This window comes from Telmatherina bonti (genome assembly GCF_933228915.1).
Source record: "Telmatherina bonti genome assembly, chromosome: 24".
NCBI classification, from domain to species: domain Eukaryota; kingdom Metazoa; phylum Chordata; class Actinopteri; order Atheriniformes; family Telmatherinidae; genus Telmatherina; species Telmatherina bonti.
In genome coordinates, this window is record NC_136633.1 from 23,184,296 (window position 1) to 23,210,590 (window position 26,295).

At 41.8% G+C, this 26,295-nt stretch overlaps 1 protein-coding gene across 1 annotated transcript in view; it reads right to left on the bottom strand.

Annotated features, from left to right (window-relative positions):
• Positions 1-26,295, bottom strand: part of mgat5 (alpha-1,6-mannosylglycoprotein 6-beta-N-acetylglucosaminyltransferase) — a 117,998-nt gene that overhangs the window by 76,866 nt on the left and 14,837 nt on the right. Inside the window, exons 2-3 of the mRNA XM_079263803.1 lie at positions 19,021-19,487; positions 10,963-11,127 (exon numbers count right to left, since the gene is read on the bottom strand). Of these exons, the coding sequence (XP_079119929.1) occupies positions 10,963-11,127; positions 19,021-19,261 (406 nt within the window). The 5' untranslated portion in view covers positions 19,262-19,487. The remainder of the gene's footprint in view (positions 1-10,962; positions 11,128-19,020; positions 19,488-26,295) is intronic.

The following is a 26,295-nucleotide window of genomic DNA, read 5'->3' on the forward strand; positions in this document are numbered from 1 at the left end:
GAGTGTAGGAACGCAACTCAACCAGTAAATCGTTCACCACAACAGACCGATGCAGCATCCACGTTGCTGCAGATGTCAGCAGATCTCCCACTCTAATCCACTTCTGCTTTAATTATTCTTCCTCAACCAGAAATATTCCCACATTACAATATTTCATCTTGTGAATTGAGCTCATTATAAGTCTTGATAGTTACCAGAGGATTTATGCTCCTTTTATAGCATGGGAGGTGTCACTATCACACCTCAAACAAAGAAATCTGGCCGAATTCCAGCCCTTGGCAGCAACTTATGTTGCTCTTTGTTAAATATTCCTTGGTGTAAATCACAATGTGGTGACTTTATTTGCAAGCGCAGCTAGGTCAAATACGACTTGCTATTTGGCAGAAGGGCTTTCTCCTGAAGCCCTCCAGAGACACAAGCAGAGCGAGCTGCCGTTACTCCATCCTTCAGACACGCAGCCATTCAGTTGGCCTGCCAGCCAACCAACCAAATGAACAACCAAAGACGGCAGCCTGTCATTCAGCCAGCCAGCCAGCGTGCGCCAACGCCACCAGGCAAATCTTCTAGCTTTAATCAAGCAGAAGCCGCTGCCAAGGAAGAGCTAAATATAACTCCCTTCATAATCAAACACAGGAGACGTGGTGCAAAGGGAGCCATTTGCCCGTTATTCACCTCCACCAGAGCAAGGAAGTTTAGTTTTTATAAAACTGTGGCTGTTGTCAAAACTAATCTTTTAGTTTATTACAATATTAAAGCAGCAGAGAGCATTACAGGAGCTCTTAAGCTCACCTACACGCAGAAACCACAAAAGCAGCTGCATACTTTCTGTGACATGCAATCCTAATGTCCCCCAATGGGACTGATGCCCTGCAGAAATAACGTTTGCGAAATTCCCACCATTTCACTGCAGTGAAAGAAAAAAAAGCAAGAACATGAAGTACACCAGAATGACATTTAAATGTTATGAAATCACTTTCAATCTTCTCAGATTGTATAAAAAGGCCAATAAAAAAAATAAAAAAAAGTTAAAAACAAGCAGTGATAAATGGTGAAATGAAATAAACAGGGTGGAGAGTGTGTAGAAGTGGAAAGAAGGACGCAAAGGAGACTTTAAGAAAACTGAGACAGAAAACACATGACATCATTGGAAGTGGAATGAGATGTCCGAGCGCCTTTAACAGCACTGATGTCAGCACTAACCAGCGCCCAGCACACAGTGTTGGCCATCTGATAGCCTTTAAATAGCCTCATCTGTGAAGATATGCGAGATTACACACAAAGGGGTTATTTTCTCTCCAAGCTGACATTTGACAACTCCAGACGTGGATCAAGGACATCTGGTTGCGTCATTCATTCTCTCTGATTTCATTTCAGATCTTCGGAAGTAAAAACCTTCCAGTTTCACTTCAACGAGTTGTTGGGAGGAGTGTAAAATAAGTTTTGTGCCAATAAAGCTGAGATTTTATTTGCAAAAAAGTTGAGAACCGATGTGAAAGACAAGTCAGGGTTGCAGTCCTTCCGAGGGGAAAGCTGGAAATCTAGAAATGAAAAATTTAAAAAGGTGAAAAGTGCAGTTTTTCAGACTTCGAAGCACTGATTTTAGAAGCACTTTGCAAGAAGATGTGAAGGTATTACTGTGTCTATGCATCCCGACTCGTCCATTAGATAAGAGCTACGCTGGTTGATGAAACCAAACAAGAACATCCAAGTTAAAGTGGGATCTCCTCAGTTTGGCTGGTTCCAAATCTGTGTCAACAGCATAGACTGTATATGAAAGATGGACGGAGCCTCTGGCGGTTCAAAATTAAGCCTATGTGGAAGTGCAAAAAGACAGCAGTTCCCCCTTCATCCACTAGGGGCTGCAAAACAGAGAAAATCCCCATAGACTCCCATGTTAAAAAGACCAACTTCACAGCAGAAATAAACATATTTACAGCCTGTTTCAAAAATCCATTTTGGGTTTAATAGGTCATGTTTACCTTTATGACCTATAAAGGGGGGTGAATTTTTTTTCTAACTCGCCCCTAATTAGGGGCGTGTCATTTTGATTGACAGGTACCCGATCTCCCGTTTCAAGTCATAAGAAGGCAGAAAAACCGTGGTTTTTAGCCGGTTAACGACGTGACTTAGCTTTAGCCCGCTTACCTCCGTTAGCTGGTTAGTTCCTGTTTGCTCGATGTCAATCATCCACCAATCATCACAGCCCCTCTCTCAGCTCCTCCTCTTTGCCCATATTTGTATTTTCCAGGCGAGACGACACGCATGTCTCTGCTAAGATGGCGATGGTAGGAACCACCCACCGAGCTTCAATTCAGCTTTTCAGAAACCTATGGGTGACATCACGGAGGCTCCGCCCATCTTTTTATATACAGTCTATGGTTAAAACACTTGTTTAATATAATATTATATTTTTATGAACATGAGACCAGACGAGATCTGGACAAGTCTTCCTGCATATGTAGCTGTTTATAAACAAAATAAAACATCATAGTAACACTACAAACACATGACAGCAGCTCCGTTCAGCCCAGCTAGAGGAGCTTGTTGTTCCAAACTCCTGCTAACACGTGTTTGCTAAAGATTCCTGGGAAATAGTAAAGACAACATGAAAAATATGTGATGGATTTATTTATAGTTCCACAAACATAAAAGACAATACAGATAGTGAAGATAAATTTGTTTGGTTACTTGATTTAATGGATTGTGAATGAAGCATAAAGGAGCCCCAGAGTGAGGGAAAAAAAGACTCAATATAGAAAAAAAATGATACAATAAAATCTGGATAATTGTTTAATATTTGAAATGTGTTACCCTGAATCAAATTTCAACCTAATCATGATGTGACTGAACAACTAGTATCATGTGTGCAGTAAGAAATCCATAAATCAGATATATGAGTCTACATGCACAAATATAGAGGAGGAGTGTTCAAGGAGTGTTCATCTGATTTCTTATCATGAAACACACACTATCATGTCATGGTGATCGGATTCCTGGTGTGCACACAAACAGGTTTTTTGTGATCTTTTTATTTCTTCATTTGTGGAGAGTAAAACGTCAGAAAGCAAAACAAAGAGGAAACTGTGACGTGTCTGTGAGGGACATGCGATAACAGCCAAAAGTGACTGGTCAGGGACTAAACTCAGCTTTACTTCAACAATACGCATCACCTTCTCGCCTCAAATGTTCGTGCTTAATGTCAGATTAAAACATAGAAATGGTTTCCTTTGGTCAGCCTGGCCTCTGAATCCACGCATGCTGCACACAGCAGGCGAACACAAACCAGAGGACTTGTCCAGTATGAGGAGCACGTGTTTGGAGCTGGTCAGAACACATGTCTCTTACTACCTCTGGTCCACACGAGTCTTCCACAGCCAAGTCCTCGAGGCAAAAAACAGGGTCCAAATTTCCCCCACATAACCCCAATCCCTGGCCCGTGTTGGGTTTCAGCTCCCTCTGCAGCACTGAGAACAAAGTCTGCCTGTAATCAATCTGCCTTTTCTGTTTGCTCAGTCTGATCACTCCTCTCAGTTATTTCCTAATTTAACCAAAGAGGAAGAGACAGACAGATGCACAAGGACAGAATTCCAGTCAACAGATAAGCTGTTATCTCTGCAACTCTGTCACTGAGTCTGCCTTGTTGGTTTAAGCAAAGCTGAAGGTTTAGGCTGCAGAACTGGCTGGACTTCTACTTCTCTGCTTCCCAATAACTCATCAACAGCATCTCCAAACTGAAACCACCTGAAAAATAAAACATTCATTTCCTCTTAAAGGTCTGAAAGAGGAAAATCTGTCCGACCTTTGCATTGCCTGCGAACGAGCTCAGCAGCTTCAGGGCCGCAGCTGGGCGATGCTGAACCATGAAATAATCTCACTGAGAGACTTTCCTTCTGCGTACTGTAAGGTGTGAACGGTCGGCTGAACATGGAACACATCAACCAATAAGTGTGTTCGTGCGCCTCGCAGTGTGTGCACACGCTTGCATCCAGTTAGATCCTGCCAGTCTTGCAAGAATAATGTTCTGATGGAGCAAATGAAAAGGCTGGAAGCCATGTGTAAATATAATAATGATGCAGGAAGTTGCTGATTTATTGGAAAATAATCCTGTTTGCTGGAGGGAACAGCTTCTGCCAGCAGGGAACATGATGCGAAGGTAAAGAAGCAAAACAAAAAGCTCAAAATAGAGAAAGAATGATGGACATTTTAGATTTATTTTGGTCTGGCAACCATTTCTATTTAAATCTGGGGATCCCATTGAGTGCATCTCAAATTCCATCATTACTGGAGGTCCAACAAGACGCGTCCACAGAGTAACAGACGAAGCTGCAGTTTGTATAAATAAAAGGGTGCAAGTGGTGCAACTAGTGCATGCCAAGCTGACATGTTCCTCTCATCCCATTCATGCTTTATTCGTCAGCCGCGACCTCAAAGGGCCGATGGAGATGGTGCGCGAGGATAGTCAACGTTTCCTTCAAAAATGCCTCAACTTGATTAAATTTACTGGATTCAAACTGGTGAAAACTGGACGTACTGAGAAACTGCTTCACTGGCTTCTTCTGCCAGCAGAGTTTGCTTTTGATTTGCAGAAAATCCTAAACAATCAGCAGGAAAGAGTTTCAGGATCCTCATGGACCAAAATGGATCCATTTATAAACTCAGATGAAGTTGGATATTTTTAAGAGCTGCGTGACTGAAGCGGGTTTCTGCTGAAAACAGTCTCACTGCGAGTTAAACAACAGAACCAAACGTGGCTCCATCCATTCAAATCTGTTGTACATCTTTCAACATTTTGGGGTTTTGAGACCATGTTTTCCAAATCCGACTTGCAGGATTGTTGAGAAAAACAGAGCGCCTCTCGTACGTCAACCTGTCAGAGCTTGTCAGCGACGCCCCAGAAAGCAGTCGCCTCAAAACCCTCTGCAGCTTCTTGCTGTTTGTTTACAAAACAGCTATAAGAAGATATTCTGCACCACGAAGGGCAACAATCTGATAATTCATACCTGCAGATTTGTTTCACTTCGTTTGTGAATGAAAACATCCACACAGGCGGTTGCAGAATGACATGTCTGAGCTCTCTACCTCCTGCTAGGCTCCGTCCACGTGGAGCTCTGAAGCAGGCAGGTATGAAAGCCACGTGGAGGCGGTATATGGAAGCAACCGGAATATGGCGGCATCGGCTACGATTACAAGATGGTTTAAATCCTGACGCAACGAACACAACAGCAAAGGCGATGAGTGTCAGGTTTCCTACGAGTGTTAAGTGTGTGGGAGCAGGCGGCATCTGTCAGCAGCCTATTAGTGCTGAGTGGGAATGTGTGGACTTTACTGCTATAGATTTTTACACTGAATGAGTAAACAGGCCTTCCAGAGGCCGATGCAGTGCACAGATCACACAGACACTTTTCAGAGAAGCTGGAGATGAATGGAGACGTGCCAAGAATATAAAAGCGTTTATGTCAGGCGTGTTTAAGTACGGTCCTCGAGAGCCACTTCCCTGCAACTTTTAGATGCCTCCCTTCGAAACACAAGGCCTAAACGGCTGAACGTCATTCAGCTCTGCAGAGGTTGTAACGAGACATTCGCTTGGTTCAGGTCTGTTGGAGAGGGAATGCATCTAAAAGCTGCAGGATAGTAGATCTGGAAGACCAGACTTGGGCACCCCTGGTTTATATGGAGCACTTTTAAGCTGCTCACACATTGAATCAGACTAAAAATGCACCATGACGACACCTGAGCTTACTGGAAAGATTTTATGGGGTATTTGCACCAGGATAGTCTATGGGACTCTATGGGATTTCACACCTTTCTCTGGTTTGCTTTGTCTTCAAACTGCACTTAGCTTGGATCAAACAACATGGAGCAGGGCCAAAGTCTGGTCCTCAAGCTCTACTACACCTCCTCCAACACACCTGAATCAAAGGAATGGCTCATTATCGCTGGGTGACATGTTAATGAAGAAATTGGACATAAACTGTTGTGGCTTCCAGGAAAATACTTTTCGCTGCTGAGAGTATGAGGTCAGGTCCTCGGGTCTGTAGCTTTCTGACACAAGAGGAACTTTAAGTCTTCAGGTACGCTGAAATCCAAAGAGGCGTTTTGGCAGATTTATTGCACACCCTCCACAGAGCTATTGCTGCACAGCAAAGATGGCTGGATGAATGGATTAACGAAAACCAGCAGTGTAAACAGAGGCAGGTACTCCTTATGCCAGCGTTCACAAAAAAGATCCGACATCCATATATCAATCAATCAAGTGCTGGACAGAGATAAAAACAAATAAAAATAAGGTAAAATGATGATCAGTACAGGAGCGACAACACTAAATAAGTGGGTCTTTAGATAAGGACAGGTCCATGATAGAGCGTAACTCAAGGGGCAGACAGTTCCAGAGTCCGGCCAGTGCAAAGGCACCATGACCTCACTGTTTGTACCTGGGTCAAGGGACCACCAGTAGGTGGTGTTGCAAAGAACGCAAAATTCTACTGGGCTTTTGAGGGGTCAACTAATTCCACAAATAAGTTGGTGCAAGGCTATGAGTGGACGAAAAAACAACTTTGAACTGAATTCTGAACTGTACTGGGAGCCAGTCATATGACCGTATATATATAGAGATGGACGTAGCCTCCGTGATGTCACCCGTAGGTTTTTGAAGAGCTGAATTGAAGCTCAGTGGGCGGTTCCTACCATCGTCATCTTGGCAGGGGCATGTGTGTCGTCTCACCCGGAAAATACAAATATGGGCAAAGAGGTGGAGCTGAGAGGGGGGCTGTGATCGTATGGTGGATGATTGACATCGAGCAAACTCCCAGCTGCCTGTAGCTAAGAGTTCACCAAGCTAACCTGGAGATAACAGGAGCTAACCAGCGGAAGGAGGCAAGCAAGCTAAAGCTAAGTCACGTTGTTAACTGGCCAAAAACTGCGGTTGTTCTACATTCTTCTGACTTGAAGCGGTAGATCGGGTACCTGTCAATCAAAAGGACACGCCCCTAAATATGCCACATTTCAAGTTTAAATTACTTTTGAACGGGCGATTTCGAAAAAATTTACTCCCCCCACAGTTGTCATGAAGGTAAACCTGACCTATAAACCGAAAATGGATTTTTGAACCAGGCTGTAAACATGTTTATTTCTGCTGTAAACATGTTTATTCCTGCTGTAAACATGTTTATTTCTGCCTTGAAGTTGGTCTTTTTAACATGGGAGTCTATGTGGATTCGCTTTGTTCTATTCTACAGTCATTCAGCAGACGCTTTTATTCAAAGCGACTTACTGTTTTGCAGCCCCTAGTGGATGAAGGGAACTGCAGTTTTATGCACTTCTGCATAGGCTTCACTTTTTACCGCCGGAGGCTCCGTCAATCTTTCATATACGGTCTACGGAGCCAGTATAGTGACCACAGGACAGCAGGAATGTGGGCATGTTTCCTGGTATTGGCGAGTAGCTGGGCACCAATTGCAGACGGGGTAGAGAGGCCTGGTCCACTCCAACGTAGAGGGCATTACTGTAATCTAAACGTTAACTGATGAAGGCATGGATAGTTTTTCCCCTGGTCATTACCCCTGAGAAATGGTATGACTCTGGCCAGGAAAGAAACTGACTTTGACCACAGAGTCTATTTGTTTGTTGAGTTTAAGATTAGTTTGAGATTATCGTCCAAAATCACTCCAAGATTCCTGACTGATTGGTTGATGTGGGTGGTCAGAGGCATGAGATCCAAAGCTGTGTTTGCTGAGCTGGAGGCACCAAATTCAGTTTTTGGTTTAAGCAGAAGAAGTTTTGGGACAACCACTTTTTAATGTCATGTAGACACATGGAGGACTCTATTTGTGGAGTTCTGAGTCACCAGCAGATAGATTCATAGATCATCTGCGTACAAATGGAATGAAACATTATAGCGGGATATCAACGAACCTAAAGGCAGCATGTACAGTGAAAAGAAAACTGGGTCCAGAATGGAACCTTCCGGCACGCCAGAGGACAGATGAGATCATTGATCATTACAGAGAAAGTCAGATTTGTTCGGTACGACCTGAACCACTGCAGTATAGATCCCTGATTGATTTATTTGGATTGATATTAATATAGAATATTGAAACTCTCCAGGTGGTAATGAAGGCTGATTTTTAACCACTAGCAGATGGTTCTGTGTCTGCGCTTTCAAGTCATTAGGATCCACAGAGACTTCGGTGACGGGTCTGCTGGATGGGGAGTCCCTCCTTATCCAGATGTTGCACTCTGAGGGTGGAGTTCAGCACTTCCCTCACAGATCTGATCACCTTTTCCCTAACTCCTTCATGATGTGGCCCCACCGGGGGTTTCAATCTTCACTTTATAGGGATGTGAATCTAATAACATTTCACGATTCAATTCAATTCAGATTTTTGGGGTTATGATTCGATTTAGAATCAATTCTCGACTCAAACAGATTTTTTTTATTCATAATCATTAAACTCAAATAACAAATCGTTTTAATTTCCAGTATAACCTTATTCTTCTATAAGCTAGAAGGAGCGGAGAAATTATTCGTGACGATTTGATTCAAATTGTGACATGTACAAAACCTTTTTTGCTAGTCATTCTTCTTAATTTCATTTAGAAAAAAACAACAGTAGCCAGACCATCACTCTGCTGCTATAATGCCAAAGAAGTCAAGTAAAAGGATTTTTTTTTAAAAAATAAATAAATAAAAAAAAATTAATCATGGATTATTTTTATTCGGGGAAAAAAAAGTTTTTTTTTTAAAAAAAATATAAAGAAATGTTTATTTAAAAATTGTGAAGCAAAAAAAATCCCAATTTTCAATTTTTTGATTCCCCACCCCTGCCACTTTATACCCGATTGGAGTAACACATGATGCACTTGTGCCTGGTTCCACTGCTCAGCAGCTTTTTTTAAACTCACGTTCTGCTCCCACATTTGTGCCATTATCGGAGCTCGGCTTGCCGACCTGTCTTCTTGCAGACATAAAAAGCCTCCAAACATTCATAAAGGAGTCAGAATCCAGAGTAAGTGCCACCTCGGTCTGAATAGCTCTCAATGCAAGACAGGTAAATATTAGACTACATTTCTTCACGTTACTCCTGCTGCTCCTCACTTGGAGGGGTCCAAAATAGTCAACTCCTTAACAAGTGAATGGAGGTTTCATTAGGCTTGATTTGTATTATAGACAGGTCATAGACATCCCAGGACAGCTTCACTTTTAAACGTGCAGCTTCCCTGAGGCATCATTCTCTACTGTCACAACAGTCGAAAAAAGAAAAATCAAATAGAGATTTTTTTGCTTCTCAAATTTAAAATAGATGTTTTTTTGTTTAAAAAAAAAAATAGACTTTTTAAAATAAATAACAATAAGCCAATATAATTTTTTTTTGTCAATTTTATTGCTTTTAATGATCTTTTTATTTGTCTTCTTGGGAATTATAGCAGCAGAATGATGGTCTGACTGCTGTGTTGTTTTTTCCAACCGAAATAAGAAAAAATGACGAGCGAAAAACCGTTCTGTACATTTTTTCTTGTTTTTGTTGTCCACAAAAATCAACAATATTGAAGAATCAATGAGAATCGCAATTTAAATCTAATATGCACCCAAAAAAATCTGAATCAATTAAAATCAAACTAGGATAAAAGCATGTCGTCACAGCCCTACTGCTTATTAATTACTTTTGGCAAGAAACAAAAGAAAATAAACATCCAGTTTATGAACAGTTTGAAGTTATTTTTCCCGTTTTTGTCTATAAAAATATATTTCTTGGAGATCTGGTACATTTTTTAATGTCATGCTGCTGTGGTGTAACAACACATTTTAAATAAATCTTTTAAACAAAGTCTTGACTTCTGGACTGGGAGCCAGGCAGGATAAAGACCAGGCATTACGGCGATGGAAAGACTCGACTTTGGTCCTCGACATGCGGTAGTCCTTCACTGTGAAGGTTTAAAGCATCTGGGTGGAAACAGTGCAGTCCCAGCGCTGCTGCTCTGCTCCATCTTGATAGCAGTCTCGGTGAAAGACAGGCGTGTTCCCCCTCCCTGTCCAGATTCTTATCTCTGTAATTGTGTTCCAGTCAGGGAGGAGCACTACTGTAGCTGGCAACGGCACTGCCTGCCACCCACTCCAAGACAGGAGACATGCTTCAATAGACTCTGGAGTGCTTCAGCCTTTAGTTCGATGCCAAGGGAGACGTGGGTGTCGCTTTTTCAGCTTGTCCTGCATCGAGGAGCCGTATTTTTTCCAACAGTACTGCTGGGCATCGCAAGTTACTAACATGTAAAAGGATGGCAACACTAAAATACTCCTACTGTTCAGTCCATGAAGAGCAGAAAGGTCCACTCATGTCCACACACTAAGGATTTGTATCTTCCTGTGCCTTCAGACAACATGTAGATCAGTTTTAGCACCAGAGCTAAAGAACAGACAATTCAGTGGGACCAGAAATTAGGATTTTTGAAGAGATTTAGTGCTGAAAAGATCTAAAATGGCAAAATTCAGTTGCATAACTACACAAAGCCTCGTGGTTACGAGTCTGAAGAGTATCACAAAGACCAAAAAAGGATCAGGAGAAACGTTCATCAAGTGAAAACTGATGCCGTTCCAGTTCCCCTGAAACACCTGACCGTGTCTCAGTACATTAAGCTTTGATTTATATCTGGGTTGTCGACATCGGTGCAGAAATATCTGCATTAAGAGAAGACAGAGCACTTAAAGGATCTGAAAACATGAGACCAACCATTCTTTACCAAAGGGTGCCAGTTTTACTAAAACAAAAAGACAGAGGAGTAAAACAGACTTCTAATGACTCTCAGTCAATGTTTACATGTTTCTTTTCTCCAAATCAGCCCCTCATTCAGTCATTGTTTTTAAAGTGGGATAGTAAATCAATGACGACCAGCACAAAGGATCATGCAGTGTGAACAGACTGTTACGTTCTTCCAGGAGGAAGGTAAAAAAAGAAATTCGCTCCATACCTGCTACGTTGACTTTTTCTGAGTTTATGGCGCTGGGTGTGGCGGTGCTGGTGCCGTTGGTCAGGTTGCCCCCCGTGCCGTTAAAAATGTTTTCCACTTTGGTCTCGAGCTTGCCGAGTCTCAGCATGATGTTATCCAGCAGCACGGCGAGCGTCTTCTTCAAGTCTGTGGATAAAAATCAGACGTTTTCATTTCCATTCATCCAGCAGGGACAAGAAAACTGTCCAGCATGGTGACATCTTACATCTCTGATGGTTACATATGAATCCCATGTGAGACGCATATGGTTACATGTGCATCCCATGTGAGACGCATATGGTTAAATGTGCATCCCATGTGAGATGCATATGGTTACATGTGCATCCCATGTGAGACGGATACGGTTACATGTGAATCCCATGTGAGACGCATATGGTTACATGTGCATCCCATGTGAGACGCATATGGTTACATGTGCATCCCATGTGAGACGCATATGGTTACATGTGCATCCCATGTGAGACGCATATGGTTACATGTGCATCCCATGTGAGACGGATACGGTTACATGTGAATCCCATGTGAGACGCATATGGTTACATGTGCATCCCATGTGGGACGCATATGGTTACATGTGCATCCCATGTGAGACGCATATGGTTACATGTGCATCCCATGTGAGACGCATACGGTTACATGTGAATCCCATGTGAGACGCATATGGTTACATGTGCATCCCATGTGAGACGCATATGGTTACATGTGCATCCCATGTGAGACGCATATGGTTACATGTGCATCCCATGTGAGACGGATACGGTTACATGTGAATCCCATGTGAGACGCATATGGTTACATGTGAATCCCATGTGAGACGCATATGGTTACATGTGCATCCCATGTGAGACGGATACGGTTACATGTGAATCCCATGTGAGACGCATATGGTTACATGTGCATCCCATGTGAGACGCATATGGTTACATGTGCATCCCATGTGAGACGCATATGGTTACATGTGCATCCCATGTGAGACGCATATGGTTAAATGTGCATCCCATGTGAGACGGATATGGTTAAATGTGCATCCCATGTGAGACGGATATGGTTACATGTGCATCCCATGTGAGACGCATACGGTTACATGTGAATCCCATGTGAGACGCATACGGTTAAATGTGCATCCCATGTGAGACGCATACGGTTACATGTGAATCCCATGTGAGACGCATATGGTTACATGTGCATCCCATGTGAGACGCATATGGTTAAATGTGAATCTCATGTGAGACGCATATGGTTAAATGTGCATCCCATGTGAGACGCATACGGTTACATGTGAATCCCATGTGAGACGCATACGGTTACATGTGAATCCCATGTGAGACGCATACGGTTACATGTGAATCCCATGTGAGACGCATACGGTTAAATGTGCATCCCATGTGAGACGCATACGGTTACATGTGAATCCCATGTGAGACGCATACGGTTACATGTGAATCCCATGTGAGACGCATACGGTTACATGTGAATCCCATGTGAGACGCATACGGTTACATGTGAATCCCATGTGAGACGCATACGGTTAAATGTGCATCCCATGTGAGACGCATACGGTTACATGTGAATCCCATGTGAGACGCATACGGTTAAATGTGCATCCCATGTGAGACGCATATGGTTACATGTGCATCCCATGTGAGACGCATATGGTTACATGTGAATCCCATGTGAGACGCATACGGTTACATGTGAATCCCATGTGAGATGCATACGGTTACATGTGAATCCCATGTGAGATGCATACGGTTAGATGTGAATCCCATGTGAGACGCATATGGTTAAATGTGCATCCCATGTGAGACGCATATGGTTACATGTGAATCCCATGTGAGACGCATAGGGTTACATGTGAATCCCATGTGAGACGCATAGGGTTACATGTGAATCCCATGTGAGACGCATACGGTTACATGTGAATCCCATGTGAGATGCATACGGTTAGATGTGAATCCCATGTGAGACGCATACGGTTACATGTGAATCCCATGTGAGATGCATACGGTTACATGTGAATCCCATGTGAGACGCATACGGTTACATGTGAATCCCATGTGAGATGCATATGGTTACATGTGAATCCCATGTGAGATGCATATGGTTACATGTGAATCCCATGTGAGATGCATACGGTTACATGTGAATCCCATGTGAGATGCATACGGTTACATGTGAATCCCATGTGAGATGCATACGGTTACATGTGAATCCCATGCAAATTCTCATGTGGAATCCCTAATTGTGTGAAACTTATATAAATCACATGTGAATCCCATATTTCCCATTTCACATATGAATCCTGCTATCACACCAGACCCACATGAAGTTTCAAGTGAAACCTATATATGTAAAATCACATGTGAACTTATATTGCATATGAATATATCTGTTCATTATGTGAAACTTTTGTGACTGTGTCTGTAAGTCCCCATGCAAAATACATCATTCATCTGAATTCCACACAAATGTGCATGTGAAATCCTTTTAATCACATGTGAATCCCAAGTTAATTTCCAGGTAAATTCCCATATATAATCATGAACGTTGCATATTAATGCCCATGTGAAACTGATTTAAAATCACATCAAATCAATTTTTAATCAACTCAAAACAACATCTAGTTGAGCAAGGTGCTTCACAGCAACATCATACAAGAAAAAAAGAATGAATTTGCACCAAAATACATGCATTCATACACAAAATTAGTTTAAAACCAAAATATACCACAGAAAAATCTGGGAGGTGAAGATCAAAGAATATAAATGTTTTATAGTATGATTTAAACTGGATTACAGACTGAGAAGACCTCCCAGATTAAAGATAAACTCTTCCATAGTTTAGAAGCTGCATGTACATGTGAAAGCTACATATTAACATACGGGATTACATGTAGAGCCCAAGCTAAAACACGCTAAGACATGACCATGAAAATATTCCACCAGATTTCACTGGAGTGGAACAGGTTTCACACATGCAAAACTATGATGTGAAACATGTTTTTTTTTCTGTTTAAGATCCCGTCATTATTTCTAGTTTGTTCTATTGATTAATGGAGAAACTAGATTAGAAATTGGCCAACAGAGATTAAAGATTACTAAAGAAAACTAAAGAAGATTAAAGAAAACTAACGGGAACAGCGCCAGTCAGCAATGAGATGGACAGGGCATGTATGCAGGAAGGTAAATCATGACGTTCTTCGGCCTAATTTGCTGTTCTATTTGTTTAATACTTTAACCTGCGGCATTTGCAATGGCATTTGCATAAAAATGTTAAATTTCACGCTGCTGTAACTGGTGCATAGATAATAAACAGCAAATAACATCATGAGTCTGACATTTTTCATCTCCAAAAAACCTCCCGTTATTATCAGCCAAAGCTACCAGTATTTTAATTTTTTGTACAAACAAATGATGAGAAAGGCCCATCCCTGTTCCTGCACGTTTTCCCACGCCACCATGCATTTGACACGCCAGTTTTCATCATGTCAAAGCGATTGGCGGGGGCACAGTGAAGTCTGGCACAGCACGCCACACCAGCCTGATTCGAGTGAATAAAAGAGAATTTGTCTGATTTTTTACTGGAAAGACAAAGATTTTAAAGCAGACAAACTGCAAGCATGATAAAATACATACTCCATGTTCAGACGGTTAGGTCAACGTACTTTTAAAAGGAAAAAAATAAATGTAAACTACATTCATGCCTTAAAAATAGTGGTATAACAGTCATTAGTTGTATTTAACAGCTCAGACCTCCTACATGGTAACAAATGCTACATTACATTACCTCGCTACTGCGAGGACATTACTAAGTTTGATGTTTAAAAATAATAACTTGCATGTAATCAAGCAAACAGAAGCACATTTAGAGATTAATCTCTGCAGATCTTCATATTTTTTTGCAGCTCAAGTTGTAGAGACACTGAACCTGCCTCCGCTTTTTACATCAAGCTTTAATTTAGGATACAACCAATAAAAAGAAGTGATTACACAGAAGCATAGGCCCAGGGCAGCCATTAGTGACACTCTACTGTTTCCTTTCAACCATAACATAAGCCTCAATCCACCCTGGCTGTAGGCGCTGTGTCTTCCCAGCATAATAAAACAAAGAGTTGACGGACAGGGAAGCAGCGGTGACCTTACACACCAGTGAGGACGAAGAGGATTACAGCAGCAATATATGTAAGCTTATATTCGACGCAGGAAGGGGATTCTTCCTGATTCTGATACCGGCCCTGCAGCCAGAGACTGCAAGAGAAATCCACAACCTGCAAAACAACATGGTGTTGCCAGGTGGTTCATCAAACCCAGCTGCATGGACGCGTTGCCGTAGGGACAGAAGGGAGCGTCGCTTTCGCTTGATCTGAACAAATTCCTCTCTAATCATATAGCAAAAACTGTAATTATCCGTTCTAATAAAGCAACTACGTATGCTATATCAAATGATGGGATTTATCAGATTAGATTTACAGATTTTATGGGTCATTTATGGGCAACAAAGAAGGATACCTTGTTTCCTCTTTGAATCATTACAAATCGGATCAAGGCGAGCACAGGAAGCACAAAGCAATCCGTCATCTTGCTGTCTAATCAAGCCTTTGAAATGGATTTTTTAATGATATTGGACAGTGGTCAATAGACAGCTGCAGCAACGTGAACAACCCATCAACCCATCATATATAAAGAAAGAGCTGGTGGATATTACAGGAAACTCTCCAGCTGGTGCCCTGAAGAGAACTTACAGGGCAAAACTACTACTTCATTCAGGGTTTACATTTTGCATATACGTTTGATTAAATACATCAGTTTAAAGCTTCTCCAGATGAAATGTTCGTAACCTCTTAAGCTGGTTCTGCTCTTGATACTTCACATTCTCCTGCATCTTCTTTAGGTTCACTGAGAGCTGCTTTAATCTTTAAAAGCTTTACTGTATCCTGTTGTTTCTCTGGGAATTAGAGAACAATCAATTCCAATCTCAGGTTTCTAATGAAGCGCTCCATCGAGCCGTACAGGTCTATTAATGGCATGAATAACTTATTGATGAGGCTGCTGGACCTGTGCTATTACGGTATTATTGTCTAATGCAGCTGTATCAGCGTAAAATCTTCCCCAAGGCTGGTTTTCTTCAACTTGGGAGGTGGACAAATAAAACCAAATCTGATTTACCTTTTAACCTATGAAAAAATGGTAAGAAAAGTCCATTTCTTTTAATATGAGGTCTTTATGCAGCCCTAAAACTAAATGTAAAAACAAAATGTGCATTATTTACCATTCATTACAATGTTATATCTCAAAACTAATCTGCTTTTAGGGATTTATTAGGAAGTAAAGCAAGTGTCAAATTGTGTTTAACAGGATTATGAGCAAAGTTTTTACCAATAAGTGCTTAAGATTCTCACAGAAACTAATGCTAGGCTCTTAAAAGAGTGCTAAATAAAAATAAGGGCAACTGAGGGACAACTTTAGGCCAGCAGTTAGATGAATTCATACATTTCTAACTAGAAAAGCACTTGGAGCGTGCAGACCGCCGCCAAGCTGCTCATTTTCACCCCTAATGTGATTTCCACCGATGTTCTAGTCCTACATTAATTTTACATGGATACGACAGACTAAACAAGATGGGCGGAGCCTCCGTGACGTCATCTGTAGAGTTGCGAAGAGATGAAATGACGAGCATTGGGTGGTTCCAACCGGTTTCATCATGGCAGCATCATATCTGCTGTTGCTCCCAGAAAATGCAAAAATGGGCAAAGAGGGGAAGCTGAGAGGGGGGCTGTGATCGCAGGACTGGATGATTGACAGCTATCAGGCTGCGAGCTACCTGTAGCAAAGAGCTAACTAAGCTAACCTGGAGCTAATGGTGGTAACAGGCTGAAAGAAGTAGGCAGGCTAAAGCTAAGGCGTGCTGCTGTTGTGGTACACTCAGCCTTCTCTTTGCCTGATATCAGGTACCTGTCAATCAAAAGGACATGCCCCTAAATATGCCAAATTTCAAGAACAAATAACATCTAAATGGATGAGTTCCAAAGAATTCACGCCATTCTGGACCCCCCCGTGGAAGACGGGGGAGCAGCTTGCACTTCTGCATAGGCTTTTCTTTTAACCGCCACGGGTTGCCGTTTAACGTTAGATTCCTAGATACACAGATTATTAGGTCCGACTGGGGGTTCGACTTAGTTGTAGTGGGGTGTATACATGCGGACTGAGATTGTGTTCATGCTGCACTATGGTCAAACGCGCCAAACCTTTACAATAATATATCCCTATTCCCACCAAAGGTGGCGCCAACTAGTGTTTAGCAAAAGAGGACAAGACCCAAGTGAAGAAGAAAACTCTGTTGCGAGTTAAACATGGAGACGAAACCATCACTGTTTTTGGTTTTTTACTTTGTCTGATGCAAGTATACTGCAGAAATACACTGGAACAATAGACGCAGTATGAACAAATGAGTCAGAGAACTCTTAACGCCATCGCTATGTATTTACCCACAATGCAATGCTATGTCAAATGCAGGAAGCGACCTGTGTTTGTAGACGGGGCAAGTCCATTTCTTTAGTCCGAATCAGAATTTGTTTGGCGCATTCACATTTCCCCAAACGAAGCGGACTTTCCGTACAAACGGACTCGGATTCCAATCAAAAAGGCTGATGTGAACATGCCCTTAATCCACAGTGTCGTGGCTATATTGTTGTGTTTGTTGCTATGGTTACATTTGTGTAACCATAAGTTGTGTTGTTGTTAACAGCAAATTCCAGGGGTGCCCAAAGTCGATCGTTGAGGGCCGCTGTCCTGTAGGTTTTCAATCTATCCCTTATTCCAACCCCCCTGGCTTCCATTAAATTGATCCAAGAGCTCAGGTCAATGACTGATTAGTTTGAGTCAGCTGTGTTGGAACCTGGAAAACCTGCAGGATTGTGGCCATCGTGGACCAGAACTGGGCACCCCTGGCTTAGTCCAATTAAGGGTTGTGGAGAAGCTGGAGTCTATCCAAGCAATCACTGGGCGAGAGGTGGGTACACCTGGACAGATCGCCAGTCCATCGCAGCACCAACACATCAGGCATGTTTATATTTTAATTTGATGAAAAATTCAAACATCCCCTGTTTTTTCCCGTTCTGGATGGTAGCCTCCTTACAGAACAAGGGGGGGTAAAATCAGGGTATTTTGTGATTGACTTTATTTCTCCAAAAATTCACAAGGTTTCCTGAATGGAAATGGGAAATTTCAGGCATTTTTTCAGATTTTAATTCAAAGCAATGTAAAACATGGTTAGCATGTAAATTTGTGGTACAAATCTTGTTGCTACCAGTCAAAACTTTGTTAAATTTCACAATTTACAAAAAGTAACTAACGCATCAAAATCAGTTTTCTCATGCATTAAATGGGTCGTGATACTAATAATAAAAGTAACATTTATTTTCACATTAAGAATGAATTATAGTGTATAACAAAAAAAAAAAAAAAACATTAATGGTATCAAAACTGGAATCTACAGGGTTGATTTGTAATTGTGATTAATGAAATTGTGACAAATAAAGGAGGTATTAAAAATATTTAAAATATTTTTCAAAATGTAATTATTTGATTTTACATTATTGTAGCTTGAAGTTCAAAATACAAATCTTGTAGTTAATTATCCCAACATTAATTTGTTACTTCAATAAAATCCATCTTCCTACCAGCTGGTGATGTGAATATTAATCCAAGCCAAATGTTTTAAATATTAACTCGCAGTTCAGAAGCGCAAGATCCAAACTGGTTTCTCTTTTTATTAATGATTATTACTGTCATTATTACCATTCTTCTATTACCATTACAATTCTTTTTTATTTTATTTTTAATTGTGATAATTTAAATCTTGAAAAATTGCAAAAGAAGCCTTTTGAGAAAAGAAAAAGTGAGTCCCATAATAGCTTTTTCTCACCAGCACCAAAGAGCAGAGAAACAACAAGTGGAATTATTTCATGCATGACGTCAGCTTCAGCTCAAACGAACCAGCAGTAAAAAGGCTAAAACTCACCGTAAGCTGTCATCGTTCCAACGTACGGTCCATCCATGACGCTTTGGTTCTCCTCCGCCAGCGCTTTGATGTAGCGCTTGCTCAGATCTAGGATCTGCTGCCGCAGCACGGCGCTGTTCTCATGGCTGGCTCGCTGCTGGATGGTGAAATGCAGCAACATCATGCCCCAGATGAAGCCGAAGCTCACCAGGAAGAAGCCGAGCTTCTGAGACGACAGCTTCCACAGGAAAGGTGTCGCCATGCTGAATTGCCAGGGGGCTGCTGTGACTTTGATTTGACTGAGGGGAGGTGCAGGTGGGGGGGAGGGACATCAGGCGAGGATCAGGACAGCAGAGGCGGCATGGCTCAGGCAGGCGGCTGGTTTTCGAGCGTTTGCGTGCGGCTGGTTTGTCTCACCGACGTGACTTCCTTCCCGGACCCATCTCCATAGCTCAGTAACATCTCAGACAGCTGAGTCTGGCATGCTGCTGCAGAAAGACAGAGGGAGGAGGGTTGAGAGGTTAGCTGCTTGGTTTGATAAACGCAGATAATGAGGGCGTTTCCTTGACTGTACATGATTACAGTTTAACCACTGATACATGAGAAGAAAAACAAATACAGGCTGAAATAAGTTCAAGATAAACACCTTCTGCCTTTTAAAGCCTTTTAGTTAAAACCATAGACCGTATATGAAAGATGGACGGAGCCTTCAGCAGCAAAAAGTGAAGCCCATGCGAAAGTGTGTAAAACTGCAGTTTCCCCTTCATCCACTAGGGGCTCCAAAACAGATCGAATCCCCATAGACTCCCATGTTAAAAAGACCAACTTCACAGCAGAAATAAACATGTTTAATAGGTCAGGTTTACCTTCATGACAACTGTGGGGGGATTTAATTTTTTTATAACTCGCTCGTTTAAAAGTAATTTAATCTCAAAGTTTAGCATATTTAGGGGCGTGTCCGTTTGATTGACAGGTACCCGATCTCCCGCTTCAAGTAAGAAGAACATAGAACAACCGCGGTTTTTAGCCGGTTAACAACGTGACTTAGCTTTAGCCCGCTTACCTCCGTTAGCTGGTTAGCTTCTGTTATCTCCGAGTTAGCTCGGTTAGCTCTTAGCTACAGAAAGCTCGGAGTTAGCATCATGGTCGATGATTGACATCGAGCTCACAGCCCCCCTCTCAGCTCCACTTCTTTGCCCATATTTCTACTTTCCGGGTGAGACGACACGCATCCCCCTGCCAAGATGGTAGGGCTGGGTACCGAACTTTGGTTCTTTTATTACACCGACCGAAAAACTTCGATACTAAACAGTATCAAAATATGATGTGTCTGTCGGTGCCAAGTTTCGGTGCCTTTAAGGGTTAATAACAGGAACGAGAGCTGACAATGCTGCCGATGATTGGCTGTAATGCCACATGTGGTTCGGGCACATAGAGACAATACCGTGTGGTTACGCCCACAACAAGGTTCACGTGTATTTGTGTTGCTAACTATAGCGCGTGTGTTATCAAAGCAGGGAAAAAATGCCTCCCAGGTCAAAAGTGTGGCTCCATTTTAGCAAGATTGATGCCAACAGTGCGCGGTGCAATATTTGCCAAAAACAAATATTTGCTAAGGCTGGTAACACGACGAATTTGATGAAGCATTTGAATGTGCACGGAATCAATTTAAGGGCAGAAAGTTGCTCCGTGTTTGACTGCAAGAAGAGTGGACCGCATGCGTCGTCCTCACATCATTCAAGTCCGCCTGAGGACGTTGAAGAGACTGGGGGGCCTCCAAAACTTGCACCACCGGACCCCGTTTTACCCGAGCGGACCGACGACGGCGCTGTGTCTGGGATTTCAACAGGTAAGTTAACGTTTAGCAAAATTGGGCCAACGTTATGTTTGTTTACTTACGTTAACGTTACTGCAACTAAAAAGATGCACCGAGATGACTAAAATGTTACTTTATCACGTTCTGGATATATTGTTGTGTAGCTTTATTTTATGGCTATTGAGCTAGAAAGCTAACAAATGAACGACAGTGACTGATATTAGCATCTTTATAAGAGGTTATCTGTTAGGTCGGTCGATTGGTTGAAGAGTACATCTTATTTTAGGTGTGTTGTTTATTTTCTCCTCACAGAAACTGCTGATCCAGTTCACCATGGTGGGAGGAAGACAAGGCCAGCCAATGTGAATCCTTTCACACTGGCTGAAAAAGGAAAAATGTCCAAAGAAAAACAAGATGAGTGCCACAGGGCAGTTACAAACTTTATTGTTAAAGGTTTGCTGCCTTTTTCCACAGTGGAGGCTCCATGGTGGAGGTAAGTAAGCCTCAAAAGCTATTGTTGATTAGTTATCTCTCAGCTACAGCTTAGATAATGTTTTTTTTTTTTTTTTTTTTTTTACTTTTATAGTAAGCAGTAATAATAATACAACCATACGATCATTGATGTTTTGTGTTCCAATTTCAATTTAGGGAGATGATAAGGGCCCTAAACCCCAGATATCAGTCCCCCAGCAGAGACACTCTGTCAAATACACTCATACCTGCATGGTATGCAGTAGAGAAGGGAAATGTCAAGACAGAATTGCAAGACGTCAGGGATGTAGCTGTGACTGCAGATGGCTGGACCAGTGTGGCACAGGACCACTACCTGACTGTTTCAGTCCACTACGTGAGAGAGGGTGCCATGAAGGAGAAAATCCTGCATACCAGGGCAGTCTACACATCACAGACAGGGGCTGTAATAGCTGAGGAAATAGGGGATATTCTTGATGAATTTAATATCAAGGAAAAAGTTGTTGCCATTACTGTAGACAATGCAGCTAATATGGATGTAGCAGTAAAAAAAATGAGCATTCGAAAAATTGGCTGCTTTGCTCATACTCTAAACATTGCTGCTCAAAAGTTGTACACTATACCAGCAGTCTCCAGGTGGGCAGGAAGGATCAGAGCTATGGTGGTGTGGTTAAAGAGGTGTAGCTTGGCTAAACCTGTCCTAAAAGAGAAGCAGCATCTTCTCGGTAAGTCTGGAAATGGAAACAGACTAAAGTTGGAGCAAAATTCCATGGCTAAATCAGTTATTGAACTACTACTACTACTACACAAAGACAACCTATTTGACAACCAAACACATGCTCTCTCTAGGTCTTCCACAACATGCTGTCATTCTGGATGTGAAGAACAGGTGGAACAGCTTGTTTCTGATGGTGGAGCGATTTCTGGAGCAGTTCCCTGCTATCCAGGCAGCTTCCATGGACCCTTGTTTAAAAAAACCAATGGAGAAGGACAGGTATTGTAGATAAGGAAGTACATTGATATTACCTTATTCCATTTTCAATGTAAGCTAAAGTGCTCAAAAGGATGTAGCTACAAAAAACAATGTGTACTTTTTTCAGACTGGAGAGACTTTCTGATGACGATTACAGAAAAGCAGAACAGTTTGTCAAAGTTATGAAGGTCCTCTATACGTCAACCATCTGCATCTCTGCTGAAAGGAGTCCAACTCTGGGCCAGATTCTACCCATCTTGGGGAAGCTCCAGCAGCACTTTACAGTCACTGATGAGGACTCTTCCTTTACACGGTCCATAAAGGAGAAGATCTGGGAAGACCTCTCAAAACGATACCAAGTGTGTAACAAAATTCTGATTTCTCTGTTGTTTTCATTAAATATACTCAAACAGACATAACTACTATAGCATGTTTTTGCTGTGCAGGATGAGAGCATCAAGCAGTTCTTAGAGGAGGGCACAGCCTTAGACCCGAGATTCAAGTCTAAAGTGGCCGATGGAGTGTGGACCAGATTGGAGGAGGAGCTCATGAGCAGAACCTCACAACAGGTGTTTATTGTTGTTGGTTGTATTCCTTTCCTCTTCCATTGTAGTATATCAGTGTATATGACTCATATAATCTATTGAATACAGAATGAGGGTGTAAAGACCAGGGTCCAGGCCCAGAACTTGAAACAGAACCTTGAAGACACCATTGCTGGTGACCATGTTAATGATGACTCCTCTGATGAAGACTGTACAGCTGCAGTAGCAACAGTGGTAATATAGCATGAATGTGTGTATGTATGTGTATGTGTGTATATATATATATATATATATATATATATATATATATATATATATATATATATATATATATATATACACATGTTATATATATAATTCCCCCATTTATTATTTTAAGGAAATTGACTGACACCAAGGCTGATTGTCTTTTGCTTCTCTTTTTTTTCCTTTTTTTTTTTTGTTTCCAGAAGAAGCCAAAGCTCTCTGCCCTTGAGGAGCTATTTGCTGACGAGGACATGGCAGTTGAAAGGAGACAAGGGGGATACTCTAACCACTGCACAGACAATTCAGAGAGAAATACAGCATTACAGGGATCTGCCATCCACCCTAACCTCAGTGAATCCAGTAACCTGGTGGTGGAATGTGAGGGATACTTTGCCAATATTATCAAACTTGGCAACTAGGTATCTTTGTGTGCAAGCATCATCCACACCCTCAGAGCGTACATTCTCTACTGCTGGGGACACCATCAGCCTGGAGCGTGCATGTCTCCTACCTGAGAAAGCAGACATGTTAATTTTCCTGAAAAAGAATTGCTAAGTAAAGCCTCACTAAAATTTGAGGGTGTTTAGTCTGCAGCAATGAGCACCAGATGCTGCTTTGTAACTTGTTTGCAACTGTTCTTTTGCACAAAAAATTTGCATTTAAATTGATGTTGGAAAACTGATTTTTGAGTGTGAGAAAGCCAAAGCTGAAAAATAAAACTCAGAATTTATTGATAATGTGTAATTTTATTTTTGTTAAGTATCGAAAAAAGTATCGTTGATGAACCGGTATTGAAGTGAAGGTATCAGTACCGGTACCAGTATCGAAAAATTTTGAATGATACCCAGCCCTACAAGATGGCGACGGTAGGAACTGCCCACCGAGCTTCAATTCAGCTCTTCAGAAACCTGTGGGTGACGTCACGGAGGCTACAACCATCTCTTAAAATACAGTCTATGATTCCTACTTGAAAGTGAAAACAACTACTACTTTCAGAAGAGACATTAGAAGAAGTCGATCTCACAAAGCCTCAGATTCCTGTCAAGAGAAAAATGCAAGCTGCAGACATCATGGCCACAACAGGAAATAAAAGGCTTGTATTATCTGCCACAACAGCTTCAAAAGAAACAGGCAAAGACAGGAAAGATGTTTCGTTTCAGTCTGCGCACATTACGTTTTTAAAGAAACACAAGCTGTGGCATTCAAATACCATGTATGTGTCTTTATCTGTAGTAACTGTATGCAAAGTGTGATACATTTCCTCTGAGTGTGTGAACAGCTTTGTAGATCTGTGGGAATAAACCAAACCAGGTTGATTAACATAAACAAAACTGCAGTACGCTGTTTTCATGCATGCTCCCCTCACTGCTGTTCCAACACAATCACGCCAGCAACAACAAATGGTTTTTAATCAAACTTTTGCTCGTGATGCAGATGGAGGGGAGCCCTGCGGCACTTTTGGAGCTGTTAAATAGTTCAACAAGTCTTAACAGACAACCTCTGGGTGTACGTATGCGAAGCTAAACAAACGCCTGGGGCTTCAAGCATGAAGCAGTGAGACAAAAGAGGAATGATTCCAGCGAACAATCAAGCTGAAAGAGAGAAAAAGAAAAGATGTTTGTCTCATCTGCATTCAGTTGCTGTAGCTGTAAATGAGGCTAAGTGTGGGGAGGGATTTCTGCAGCCTTGCTTTTGAACTGCATCTTTGTTATGTTCTTTTAAAGTGGCTCTAACCAGGTCAGGACCGCAGTCGTCTTTATGAGCGCAACCCTTCAAAAACATAAATGACAAATGCAATTTTTTCACCTCAAACCACCTAAAATCATTCAGATCTTTCAGTCATTTACTGTTTTCCCTTAAACGTAGCAGCAGAAATGGTTACATCACACAGGAAATGATCAGCACCTTCCTCTGAAACACAAAAGGCAGCCACACAAAAGCTCTTTTCACCTTCCATCCATCAGCTTCATAAATAGGTCAGAGACAGCTGCAAGCAGCTTCCAGCAGGGCTGGAATCTCACAGCAGGTTATAATACTCCATAACTGCTCAGTCATTTAGACAAAAGACCGCGTTTCTCTCCTGTATCTTATAACAAAAGCTGGAACGGAGGCTGTGTTTCCTTTTACAAGAAACTGAAATGAAAATGCAAATTGCTGTTGGTTTTGCTGGTAATCTCGTAGCGCGGGGCTTGTTCGGGCTGGTAAAGGTTAGGAGCAGAGACAAGGATGCCTACTTCCTCGCATCAGTGTTGGTAATTACCCAACGACGATCATGAAGCATCACTTTGTTCGGAGGCTTACCGAAGACGCGCTGTGCTCTAAGGGAAAAAGGAGAAAAAGGTTGATTTAGCCGCTATCTCTCAGCAGCACATCCATCCACGTGCACTCCTCCTCTCGGTTACCTTCTGGTCTCTAATTCCGGATCTTAATTCATCTGGCAGAAAGCCCGCCAGCTTTCGCCAGCAGCAGCCAAGAGAAACTCGGAGATGACAGCCAGCTAAGGTTGCAGAAGATATGATCCATGGTAACTTGAGATGATGATAACATAACGACCCGCTGAATGGCTTTTTCATTGCTGGAAGAAGAAACTGAATGTAAAACTCTGCAGGCTCTAAGACGGAAACAATCGGATCATTCAAGCCCGGGCGATTCGGTGTACTCCCAGACCTGTAGCACAATGTTTTGTCCTGTTACAGACAAATGAAATGAAATATGAACTCAGCTGCTCGGTTTAAAGTTCGAATCACAATCCCAAAAGGCACTCTGAAAGATGGACAAGCAAATTGGGACTGGCATCAAACCATCACTGCCTCATTACATACTGAACAGAAACCTGTAAATAAGATGACGGGATGATCCAGGATCTATAAGAGACGACGTCACGCGCTGGTTCTAACACAATCACTTCTAAACATATTAAACCCCAAAAAACAACTCAAATATCTTCATTTAATTTTCCTCTTTAGCTTAATAAAACATAAATTTAAAAAAAATAAAGCTTTTTTTTTTAACAAAAAGAAGGCGCCACATTAAAAAAAAAAAAGAATAAATGTTTGTAAACAAGGAATACACAATGCATCAGCATTAATATCAAGATGTTAGTTTAATATATCGGCATCAGTGGGAGAGGTTATTAACTGATATTTATTTCTGGTTATTTCTGTATGTGCCAGTAGGTGGAAGGAGGATTGGAGGGGGGGGGGGGGGGGGGGGGCATGCAGTATTTGTTTTGATAGAGGCTACGA